This window comes from Equus asinus, chromosome 1, assembly GCF_041296235.1.
Source record: "Equus asinus isolate D_3611 breed Donkey chromosome 1, EquAss-T2T_v2, whole genome shotgun sequence".
Taxonomy (NCBI): domain Eukaryota; kingdom Metazoa; phylum Chordata; class Mammalia; order Perissodactyla; family Equidae; genus Equus; species Equus asinus.
In genome coordinates, this window is record NC_091790.1 from 153,228,766 (window position 1) to 153,241,418 (window position 12,653).

At 41.5% G+C, this 12,653-nt stretch overlaps 1 protein-coding gene across 10 annotated transcripts in view; it reads left to right on the forward strand.

Annotated features, from left to right (window-relative positions):
• Positions 1-12,653, forward strand: part of DNAH11 (dynein axonemal heavy chain 11) — a 295,517-nt gene that overhangs the window by 146,115 nt on the left and 136,749 nt on the right. For 9 of the 10 annotated variants that reach the window (XR_011503420.1, XR_011503427.1, XR_011503430.1 and 6 more), the window contains exons 45-47: positions 4,685-4,858; positions 8,689-8,893; positions 11,857-12,022. Coding sequence is in view for 7 of the 10 variants with exons in the window: in XM_070510015.1 (XP_070366116.1) it covers positions 4,685-4,858; positions 8,689-8,893; positions 11,857-12,022 (545 nt within the window). In the remaining 3 variants the exon portion in view is untranslated. Of the gene's footprint in view, positions 1-4,684; positions 4,859-7,113; positions 7,224-8,688; positions 8,894-11,856; positions 12,023-12,653 lie in introns of those variants that run through there. The other variant, XM_070510044.1, reaches the window with a different exon arrangement.

Consider the following 12,653-nt stretch of genomic DNA (forward strand, 5'->3'; position numbering starts at 1 on the left):
CTGGGAGGCACGGTTCTTCCTTATTTCCACATTCACTGGTCGTCAGATGCTTTCATGTACAAAATAGCTGTCAAGTCTGTCCCCTCTTCTCCATCTCTACAGCCTTAATTCAGGAATGTGTCATCTTAGGTCGTCCTGGGCTATCACAGTGCCTTAGCTTGGGCTGCCATAACAAAATACCATACACTGAGTGGCTTATATAACAGAAATTGATTTTTTCTCTCAGTTCCAGAGAATAGAAGTCGGAGGTCAGAGTGCCAGCGTGGTCGAGTTCTGGCAAGGACCCTCTTCCCGGCTTGCGGACAGCTCCCTCTTTGCTGTGTCCTCATATAGCAGAGAAAGAAAGACGAAAAGCTTTCTGGTGTCTCTTCTTTATAAAGGCACCAATCCCATCACGAGGGCCCAATCCTCATGACCTCACCTTAACCGAATTACCTGCCAAAGGCCCCACCTCCAAATGCGATCATATTGGGGATTAAGGCTTCAACATATGAATTTAGGGGGGACATAGTCAGTCCATAACACATAATAACCTTCAAATTGGTTTCCCTGTCTCTGATTAGTCTCACACATGATTCCCGGGGTAATCGTTCATGAACCACAGTCAACCCCAGGCCAGTTTCTTTCCATTGGTCCGTCCTTCAGCCTAGAGTGAGGCTATCGTGTCTGCACAGCATTCCTAGTGTAGCCCATTCGTGGCTTCTGATTTCTTTGGGGCAAACACTTGAGAAAAGAACTTGCATAAGTGTGCCCAGACACACATACACTCACACACACATGCATGCACAATCTATTTAACTTGCCAAAGTGCAAAGTGCGAGCTTTTCAACTTTAGAAATTTGCACATCTAATCACCTTGGACCTCTATATATGGAGGTTCTCGTGTAATCTTTACACTAATTCTTCAGGGTGTCCTCATTGTGCAGGTAAAGTAAAGCACGGAGAGGCAAAGTAACTTGACCAAGGTTACACTGATAGGAAATGACAACGTCAGGATTCCACTCTGTACATCTCCCGAGGCCGCGCCTTCCATGGTAACTCAGGGTCTCTCGTGGTCATAGTGCTTCCAGGGACACCCCTAGATCTTTGCATTAAAGATAGATGGCACACATCTTCTGGGCTTCCCTGAATGTTTCTAGATATAAATAGGGAATTTAAATCGGAAGGCATCACAGCCAAGAGTGACCCATATTTCTGCTCGTCTGTTCGCTATAGATCCTAAAATACATGGTTGTTATAAGCTATGAGCCAGTTCTTCTACTTATCACCAGCTTACCATAAATAATATCTCTAAGTAAGTCTGGCATTCACTTGGCTTCCCAGATCTTATCTTGATCCTTCTCAGAAGCCACACTTCCTTCTGTAATCTCTGAGTGCTTCCTAAAGAATAACAGCCTGTGTTACTTTGAGTGAGAGTCAAGAAGGGGTGTCGAGTGACTTCATGTGGTTTTTCTCAAAGGCAAAATTTACGACATGTGTGGATTCCTCCTTCATGGAGGCCACACGCAAAATCTCCCCCTCTCTCCAACCTCTCTTGGTTTGATTTTTTTCTCAGTGTTCTCTGCAGAATTTTTCCTTTTCTGGGACCGTAAAGCCATGTAGAATTACATCAATAGGATGTTGACAGCTGAGATCTTTCTGCTCCTGCTCATAAGGCCTCACCTTCCTCCCAGATGATCCTCTTTTCATCTTTCCAATTTCCAAACGTGGAAGCCTTCGAACCAGTTATTCAAGCCAGAAGCTGCGCATCACAGTAGTCACCTTCCTCTCCCAGACACTCTCGCCCTAATTAACGGTCAGCATCAGCAACATGATCTTTAAATTTTTGAAAGGGCTCTAACTACGAAGAATTCAAAAGAGAGGCTGTGAAGCCTGAAACATGAATGAAGCAGACACAAGAAATATTCTTAGAATCCCATTTATTAGTTCAACAAATTTGAGTGCCTACTATATGTCAGAGAGCATGCTTAGGGCTTTTAATAGGCTATCTCATGGAACCTTCAAAAAAATAAAACCTATATGTATAGGTACAACTCTCCTCCTTTTTCACTTATAAAAAAGGAACTGAAACTTAAATAAGTTAGCCTGCCTGAGGACACACAGCTAACCAATGTCTGAGCCAGGTTCATACTGCAATAGACTAACTCAAGATCTGTGTTCTTAACCCACGCCGTTGCGACAACTTGCAGAGTAGGTCTCACACCAGCTCTCCCTGAGCTCCCATAGCTGCCGTTATCATTTCTCACTTGGCTTCTGAGGTAACCTCCTCGCTAGTCTTTCTGCTTCTGTACTGGCCCCATGATCCATTATCTACTCAGCAGCCAGAGTGATTTTTTTAAAATGTAAATTGAATTTTATGACATACTCCAGAATTTAAAACACTTGAATGGATTCCTATTGCCTTTAAGATGAAATTAAAAATTTTAATGCTGTTTTCAAGGCCTCTGGATCTTGCCTTGTCTATCCCTCCCTAATTCTTCCTCCGCCATTCTTAAACACAAGTTCTTTCATACCACAAGATCTTTGCACATGCTGACCTCGTCCTGCTTCCTGGAATGGTCCTCGCCCTAATCTGTGTCTGTTCTCAAAGATGGCTTCCCTGACCGTCCAGGTAAAATAAATTCACCCTGTTACCCTCACTTATAGGAAACTTGACTTTCAAGGCACCTCTTTATTTCTACATTTATTGGCTTCCACCATGTGGAAACTCTGCTTCCACCAATACTTCCTCATCTCCCCTCTATCTTCCCTCACAAACTCTGATGGCAGAAACCATTTTTGCTTTCTTCCCCATTATAAAACCAATGCATTTTAGTTGGGCGAATTAATGAGTCAAAGGTTTGTCACTGAAATCATTTTGCTGATGTAATGGTTAAGTGAAGCCAATTTTGATGTAAAGTAGAAGTCGTATGTATTCTGCCTACAGAGAATGGTGTCAGATAAGTACTACTTTCTGAACTAAGTTGATTTAAGACCAACTTTTGTAGGGTGATAAAATATCTCATGCCACCAGTCTGAAAAAACTTAAATGAGCCTACACACATTAACTCATGAATGGTGGTATGTAGGAGTATGAACTCAGCTTGTTTGGAAGATGGTGGGGTAAGCTATCTCTGCTATGACTGATCACCCCTCTGGCCCTGATCACACTCTCCTATCCTCCAGCCATCCTATATGTATCATGAGTATATGTGCGATCAGCCCAGTACAAAAAGTGGGCCATAGTCCAAGCACTTGAGGACACCAAAGTAAAAGCTTGTTTAAGGATTTCTCTGGAGAAAAATGGGAGTTGAGTTCTTAGATAAGTATGAAATTGCTGATTGCAGTGGACATACGCAGTATTTTTAGAGTTCACCAAAGCTCCGTATGCCAGGTCATCCTGTGGATGGAGGACTCACTATGCCAGGTTACCCTGTGGATGTAGAAGTCAGTAGGCCAGATCATCCTCTGGATATACAAGTCAGTAGGCTAGTCCATCCTGTGGATGTAGGAGTCACTAGGCCAGTGCATCCTGTGGGTGTAGGAGTCACTAGGCCAGTCCATCCTGTGCGTATGAGAGTCACTAGGCCAGTCCACCCTGTGGATATGAGAGTCACTAGGCCAGTTCATCTTGTGCATCTGAGAGTCACTAGGCCAGTTCATCCTGTGCATCTGAGAGTCACTAGGCCAGTTCGTCCTGTGCATCTGAGAGTCACTAGGCCAGTCCATCCTGTGGATGTAGGAGTCACTAGGCCAGGTCATCCTATGGATTAGAAGGGTTTATAGAAGGGTTTGTTAGTTGCTAGTATACAGTTGCCATTTTCCATCCTCTATTTTCTAAACCCTAATCTAACAGCATCTATCATCATATAAAAACAAGCTCCTTCTAGTAGGAGAGCCTGTTCCCAACCAATATAATCCTCTCTGGAAGATAGGAGTTTGTCTCTATGGAGTTTTCAACTAGACCACTCATTGGTGCCCTAATAGAAAACCAAGTCCATGCCTTTCCTCATCCCCCTATCTATCATGGCGGGAGTTCCCAGATTTAGCATGTCAAAGATCAACAAAGTTTTAATAATGAGTTAAGGAATAAAATAGGGTTACCAACTGTTTACTTTTCTAAATAAGAAAATTTATTTTAATAATGACCATTTATTATCACCATAATTATATAAAGGAGAGGATATTTTAACACCAAAAGGTCCAGGAAGGACCTTTTACTCAAATAAAGGACAGTATTTAAATCAAATAGTGTTACCAATTTTTAAAGTATTCCTTTGTTCTTATTTTTCTCATTTTACTATAAATTGCTGCAAATATTGGTAAACGTCAATAGCAGTGTTTGATAAACCAGTGTCTTGTGGTGCCCAGCATAGTAATTTGCGTGATAGCTCCTTGTTAAATTGAATAACACAGGTTTAATCTAAGGTTTACCTAACCTTGCATTGCTTTTAAAGTTAATAATTATTCCAGAAAATGTGTACCTGATGGATAGATGGCAATTATAGCTTTCTGCTTCTCTGATATTATCACTCATTATAACTTACTTCTAGTTATTTATTTTCCTTGGGTCAGTGACTCAATCCCATTTGTAATTCTGACTCTACACTGCACACTCTGTGTGTGCAGCAGAATTTGGAGGGGCTTTGTTTGTGTTTAAAATTACCTTTGAGTCTGCAATAAGAATTTCTCTTGTTCTCCTTAGCTTTCTGGTTATCAAGCTGACTTCAGCCGGTGGTGGCATAAAGAGATGAAAGCGGTAAAGTTTCCATCCCAGGGAACAATCTTTGATTATTATCTGGACCACAAAACTAAGAAATTTTTGCCTTGGGCTGATAAAATCCCCAAATTTACTATGGACCCGGATGTACCTCTGCAGGTAGGTGTGTGGAACACAGGAATTTTCAAGCCACCCTGTGCTGGGTGGTTGGTAGGTTTGTTTTTGGGCAGTCTTTCCTTTCCTGCCTCCTGGATGAATTGTTGTCGATATGGTCACCATGTCACATGTTTCCTGGGAGAGAAGAATCTCAGTTATAGGAACGATTAGTGAAATGGCAATTATATGTCTACAACCTGCTTTTTTTTTCATTCCAACTTAGTTTTGTGATCGCTTTTTAAATATTTTCCTAGAAACTTTCTTTTATTAAAAATTAGAGGCTTATTTCTGTTAGTTCAGTGACGCTTATTGCTGACAAATTTCTTAGGCAGCGCTTTGCACATGTAAGTTCTTTCCTTCAACCCCTCCAACCCATAAAATGAATGTTTAATCTCTTCAACTCGTGTGTTTCAAATTCACATGGCAGCTGGAAGATATATAGGAATCTCTCTCTCTCTCTTTCTTTCTTTTTTTTTTTTTTTTCACTATTTCTCTTCCTGGATTGTTGTACATTTCTTTTATGTCAGGTTATTTTGTAGTTATCTTATTCTGCCTCAATCTTTTTTCCTTTTCATTGTATTTCTTTCTGAAAATCATGTCGTTCTGATTCGTTTTGGAGCTTATTGACTCAAGTAGCGCTATATGAATAGAATATAGGCGATTTCCACAGCATTAATTAGGCAGTTTGTGTCAACTAAGAGAAAACCTGAGGTACTGGTTTCCTGGAGCTGCTCTAATAAAGGACCGCAAACTAGGTGACTTAAACGACAGGAATGTGTTGTCTCACGGTTCTGGGAGCTGGAAGTTCAACATCAAGGTGTCAGGATTGGCTCCTCCTGAGGGAGATGAGGGAGAATCTGTTCCATGCCTCTCTCGTAGCTTCCGGTGGTTTGCGGGCAGTCTTGGGGTTCCCTGGTTTGTGGCAGCATAACTCCACTCCTTACACGGCGTGTCCCCTGTGTGTGCCTGTATTCAAGTTTCCCTTTTGTAAGCACGCCAGTCATTGAATCAGGGGCCTACTCTGCATTAGTGTGCTAGGGCTGCCATAACAAAACGGCACAGACTGCGTGGCTTAAACATCGGAAATTTATTTCCTCCCAGTTCTGGAGGCTAGAAGTCCAAGACAGGTGTCAGCAGGTTTGGTTTCTCCTGAGACCTGCCGCCTCTTGCTGTGTCCTCACATGGTCTTTTCTCCGTGTGTGTGCATCCCCGGACGCTGTCTCCAAGTGTGTCCAGATTTCCTCCTCTTTTAAGGATACCAGTCACATTGGATTAGGGCCCACCCTAATAGCCCCATTTCAACTTCGTCAACTCTTTAAAGATCAAATACAGTCACATTCTGAATGCTGAGGGTTAGGGCTTCACTCTGTGAACTTTGGGAAGACACAGTTCAAGCCATAACACCTAACCCTGAGGAAGCTTCTTTCACAAACAAGAAATTCAGAGGTCGGATGGCCCTAAGACTGGTTAATTCTGTGACGTGGTGATATCAAGGATTCAGATCTTCCTGTCTCTCTTCTCCTCTCTTCTTAACACTGGCTTCATTTTAAGATGGATATCCCCCCTGTTCTCAACATGGCTCCAGTGGCCCCAGGAGTTACCCTGAGAGGAAAAGGAGACCTTCTCATATTTTTATTAAGAGTAAGGAAACCTTTCTCAGAAGCCCCAGAGCAGGCGGCCTCCTGCCTCTAATTGTCCAGGGGTCACGTTCCACCTCTCACGCAGTCCCAGCCCGGGGTCATGGGTTGCCGTGATTGGCTTTGACACATCATCCCCATACTGTAGGAGCCGGGTTGAGCTTCTCCTGAGACACATGGCTGTGTGGAAGAGGCGTGGAGACTTGAAGGAGGAAGAAGTGGAGAAATGGGTGTTGGGAGGCAACCAACAATGTCTGCTCCATCTGCTTTAGATATTTTGAAATCTCTGTTTTTGCTCAACTCACGTAGACTTCACCTACCTAACAATATTACCTAGCTGCTTGAAAGCTGAGAATTCGTAATTAACCAAAGACTGAAAACTGGTATCACAAGGTTGATTGACTAGGTCAATGATATCTTTTATTCAACAGGGAACCTATTGGGACTTTGTAGTCTTGCTTTACACACAGCTGTACCAAATGGGGTTATTTCATAGCCTCTGAACATGTTGGAAGAGAACCATTCTGAGTCAGGAATAATAGCCAATAGTAATATTACATTACTCTATGTCAGGTTCTTTCCAAGTGTTTTACAAAGATTAACTAATTTAATCTTTACAGCAACTTTCTGAGGCATGGACTGTTACTACCCTTTTGACATAGGGAAAAATAGAGGTACCAAGAGATTAAGTAACGTATCCACAGTCCGTGTTCTGAAGCGTGTTCTGTGTGGTGAGTGAGACAGGGCTCAGGCCCTGGACAGACTTGCGTTTGAATCCAAGTACTGCCACTTACTAGTTTGCTGTGACCTTGGCCATGTTATTAACATTCCCTAAGCTTTAATTTCATCACCTCTGAAATGAAAATAATAACACAACTCTCCTCATAGATTTGTTATGCGTGCCATGCGACATAATGCATGTAAAGTGCTTAGCATAGTACCTGTCGCATACTCGGCTCTCAGGAAGTGTTAATTATTGGTATAAGTGTGTAGAGAAAAGAGCTAATAGCCAAATTAAAAAGCAAATGATGACAACTAGCAGCAAGAAAGGAGAAAAATATAAAATACAACTCTAACTAAAAAAAAGTCATCCAGGACTGTCTACTGTAGTGCAGAACTGTCTATGCCTTTCGATGGGCCCTGAGAGATCATTGAATTGAAACAGAGTTTAGAGTAGACTTTCATAATCGTCAACATGATCCTGAATGATCTATAAAATACTCATTTGTGTTCACTGTGTGCTAACCACATAAGGAAGAACTCTATCCATTATAGAATGTATGTATTTTTCTTATGAACAATATGAATCCTGCAAGTCGTTTTGTATACCCTTTTTAATTTGACCACCAAGAAATGCAAGGAATTGTCAACTCTCTCTTAATTACTGTGCCGGATTCTCTTTCCTGCATGTCCACATCTGCTACCCCTTTTCCTGGTCTTCTGCGTTAGTTTCTGTTCCCCGTGTCTGATTTTTATTTGTTTGTATTCTTTATTTTATTGTATTCCTATAAGCCACCTCGAATTCTTTGTGAAGCAATGTAGTATATAAATAAATAGACAATTTTCAAAACAGAAACACTGTTATAAAAATTTTTAATAGAATATGCACAATAAGTTTCAAATGTGCTTTGATTTGTGAATGTTCCACTGTTTCTCCCACGCTGGTCTCTCCCCACGCTGCACCCCTTTGGTGTGAATTGTGTCTAATCATTTGACACTTAATCTTACTCAGCCAAGACATTGCTACGAACTGTCATTTATGTGTGGCTTGGTTTTTCAAATGTTTTGTCAGCTCCTAAAGAGTGGTGGATGGTTTCTTGAACCTAGTACGAACATACTGCAATGTAATACAAATGTAATACAGTAAGGATTCCCTTGTATGCCTAACACAAGGTTGGGCAGAGTGTAGATATTCTGTGACTGGGAGCCTTGGGTGCTAGTATTTAATTTAGAAAAGATAAATCAGTTGCTAACGTTATTGCAACTTTGATGGCACTATGCAATTGCTCTCCTCAAGCTGTGATGTCTGAACTCTGGCAATTCAAGATTGAAAATTAGGTGGGATCTCCCCTACTGGGTGTTAACTTGAATTAAGAATTCTTGGAGTCTCGATTCCAAAGTGACTGTGTTGGTTCAGATATAAAATTTTGGAATGCATCTCTCTCTGACCTTTCTCTTATTCCATTTTTCCCCCAGAGAGTTCTGGTTCACACATCAGAGACAACTCGTCTTAGATACTTCGTAGAATTGTTGCTTGAGAAAGGACAACCGCTAATGCTAGTTGGAAATGCTGGAGTGGGAAAAACAGTCTTTGTAGGTGACATCCTGGCAAGCCTCTCTGAGGATTACGTGGTGTCCCGTATACCTTTCAACTACTACACAACGTCTGCGGCTCTGCAAAGTAGGTGTTCCTCCTGTTCGTATTCCAGAAACAAGAGATTAGAGGGGCCGGCCCCGTGGCCCAGTGGTTAAGTTCGCGCGCTCCGCTTCGGCAGCCCAGGGTTTTGCTGGTTCGGATCCTGGCCACAGACATGGCCCCACTCATCAGGCCACGCTGAGGCAGCATCCCACATGCCACAACTAAAAGGATCCACAACTAAAATGTACAACTATATACTGGGGGGATTTGGGGAGAAGAAGCAGGGGAAAAAAGATTGGCAACAGTTGTTAGTTCAGGTGCCAATCTTTAAAAAAAAAAAAGAGAGATTAGAGACTGTTAAGGCCAGGACGTGCAGCTCAAAGAGATGATTGCTTTCTCTAAGCTTAGACATTTTGTGTAGGTCTCAGATGAATTACCATCATTCTTACCATCATTCTAGATAAATACGCTTTGTTTAAATAGGGTGATTTGGGCTTTTTATATCATTCATGGCTTTATTTGTGTTATTGCTCTTTAGAACAGCAAGAATTTACATCAACAGTGTCCCTTGCTTTGCCTCCAAACCATTTGGTTACCTTTAATCAATCTCATGGAGCCCTAGCCGTATAAGGATATACCCAAGCAAGAGTGCTCTGGTTACTTTTTCAAGTAAGGGATTGACTTAGGAGAAATTCATTCAAACTGTATCAATGAAATGACAGGTCATGAGCTGTTAATTAAATCTTAGAAGAACTATTAAGAATAATTTTAAACTGTTGAATAAATGTAGCAGTGTAATCAAAAGAACCACACGTGTCTTGGGCATTCTGACTTAAGAAGGGCGTATGAAGCAGACATGAGAAGTAGAGGAACAATAGTATAAAGAGCTGGTGTTGGTAGGTCTGTCGCTCTGTCCAGCAGAGGAACAGAGTTATAGTGCATGGGGGCAGTGAAACTCCCTATTGACTAGTAGTTTATTAAACCTGTTGAGTTGCCCTGAATGTGGTTTCTGTATTGTGTGTGTGTTGTTGCTATTTTCTTAGCTATATCAATGGAGATTAATAATAAGCCATCTTATTCATTGACATCATTAACTCAGCCAAGAGTGGTTTTTCTGTAATCTCTTTCCTAATTGTTTGTCTTCCTCATCTTTGTGAATGGAACAGTTAAAAAGCCAACTCAAAAGTATTTCATTTCTTTAGCAAATATATGTTATTTATCTACTTTTCCCAGACTCTGTGTACAGTACGTGTTTTTCATTCACAAACACAGAAGAGGGATCACTTTATTACTTGTAAATGGAAGATTAGGGTTACAATTCAATAGTTAGAACTAAGTGTTTGCCTGTGATATGAGTTCATCTTGCTAATTCCTGGAAGGGATACAGGCTTGAATAAGACTCAGAGATTGACTACTAGCATGAGGAATAGAAAGAGACAGTGTACTCTAAAGAACATTAGGATTTCAAACCTTTGAGACAGGCGAGGTTTTCAAGCAAAGAGGGGGTTTAGGATAGAAGGATCAGCTTAAGCAGAGACTATGAAAGGGAGAAAATTGTAGGACACATTCAATGAGTTGAATGTCTAAGCTGAGTGAAGTGTAGTGATCAGGGAAAAGGCTGGAGTGGTGCATTGAAGTTATATTGTAGATGGAGTGCTCAGCTGTCCAATTGGCCAAAGACTGAGGGGATTTAGGGGACATGGGACTTATAGCACCAGAACTGGGATAGTCCCCTGCAACTTGGGATGGTTGGTCACTGTAACTGTAGAGGGACCCATGATGCAAGTTGAAGAGAACATAGTTCATTTTTAGTAAATGGTGAGCCATTGATGGGGAGCAAGGAACTGACAAGATACAAGTTATACTTTGGGAGGAGAAATCTGAGGGGAGGCCAGTCCCCCTGAGTAATGTACTAGCTGAATGTAGCATTGCCCTGGACTAGCACTGTAGAGGGAGAAGCAAAAAGGAAGAGACATGAGGTACTATTTACAGGCTGTAGTTGGATAGAATGGGGACCAGGAAAAAAAAAGAGTATGTTCAGGCTTTGCATTTGGCTGATTGGGAGAATGTTAATACCATAAACAGGAGCACAGAAGGTAAAAAGGAAGAGGTTGGTTGTGAGGGGAAAGAGGCCTGTTAAATTGAGTTTGGGAACAGGCATATTTGGAGTTGACTGAATATCCAGGTGCCAATGGCTAATAGGAACTGATGTTTAGCAAGCATTTGGGAATGTACATCTGCTGCTTGGAAGAGGAGTTTGTTAAACTATTCATTATATACTTCTTTGTTCATTTAACAAATTACTTATTTGTTGTGGTTGTCATCAGGAATATAGCAATGAATATGATATAGTTTCTTGTCCTCAAGCTATTTATAATCCATTTGGAGAGTTGACAAGTGATTAGACACTACATCTCAGACACGTGCTGTTCAGGATTTTCTACACTCATGGTTTTCTCTTAAACGTATTGACACAAAGTCAGATAGGCACGTGGAGAAATGTAACTTGATGTATATGCAGGATAACATCTACATGCGGTATTCTCTTGTGCTTCTGCACTCCAGTGGCCCAAGACGGGGGATGTGGGAGACTCTTGAGTGGTCCCCAGACACTACTGCAAGGATAATAGGGAAGGACGGAGAGACAGGCTCTGGCTGGACTGGCAGTGGTTCATGTATTACAGTGGGTCCAGGGGAGGAAAGCACACAGATCAGCGATGGTGCTGTCTCAGATGGGATGGCCAGTGTGATATCGCGATGCAGACGTTGACTCTCCAGGAAAGGAGAGGTGAAGTGAGCTCTGACAAAGGATGGAGGTTAGCAGGAGAGCGTGACACAGAAGGAGCTGACCAGAGCTATGTCTCTGGTATTAACCTGCAGAGAGGTGATACTTGAAGCCATAGAGTAAATGAAATGGACAGAAGATGAGGAAAAATAAGAAAAAGGACTAAGGACGAAGGTTACACTTTATCTTGTTAGTGGACAGAATTATGTATTTGTTTCAGGAATTCTTGAGAAACCTCTAGAGAAAAAAGCTGGCCGTAACTATGGTCCAGGAGGAAACAAAAAATTGGTATATTTTATCGACGACATGAATATGCCTAAAGTAGACCCCTATGGCACTGTTCAGCCCCACACTCTGATTCGACAGCATATTGATTATGGACACTGGTAAGCGATTCTCCGTGTTTTATTCTCGACTAAACTCTAATTATTGATATTATGGATAAACACTTAAAAATGGAGCTACCCCAATTTCTTCCTCTTCTGAGGAGTACTTTCTGTGATAACTTTTGGACTTCACTTTGTGTCCTCTTTTTATCAGCTTAAATGGAATACGTTCCCTTTGTATCTTTGGAAGAGTTAGATTGAAAAGTATCCTAGAAACATAAACTGTCCAGTTAAGCGTTAACCTCTTTAATACATTAACTCGCACTAAATTACTTAGGGGAAGCTTGACCTTATTCTGTGAGGTGTGACTATTTGGTAAGATCTGGATCTGCGATCCCTGCTGTTAACTAGAGTGAAAGCCCCCAGCCTTGCCGCAGGTATTTCTAACCAGGAATAAGAGTCCCGTGAGAATCAATCAGTAGCAATTGTGTGTATTCAGCTCCATGTGTTGATTCTGGCCTCACAGGAGCTGTGTAGCTCTCAGTTTTCCAAGCTTTAGTTTTTGTATCTCTGAGACAAGGCTAACAAGCTCAGCATCATAAAACAAGTGTAAAGATCAAAGGAGACAATTTGTGATGAAGACTTTTATGAACTGGTGGATTTTGCTGTGTTGTCCTCTTCAGTTTTTTGG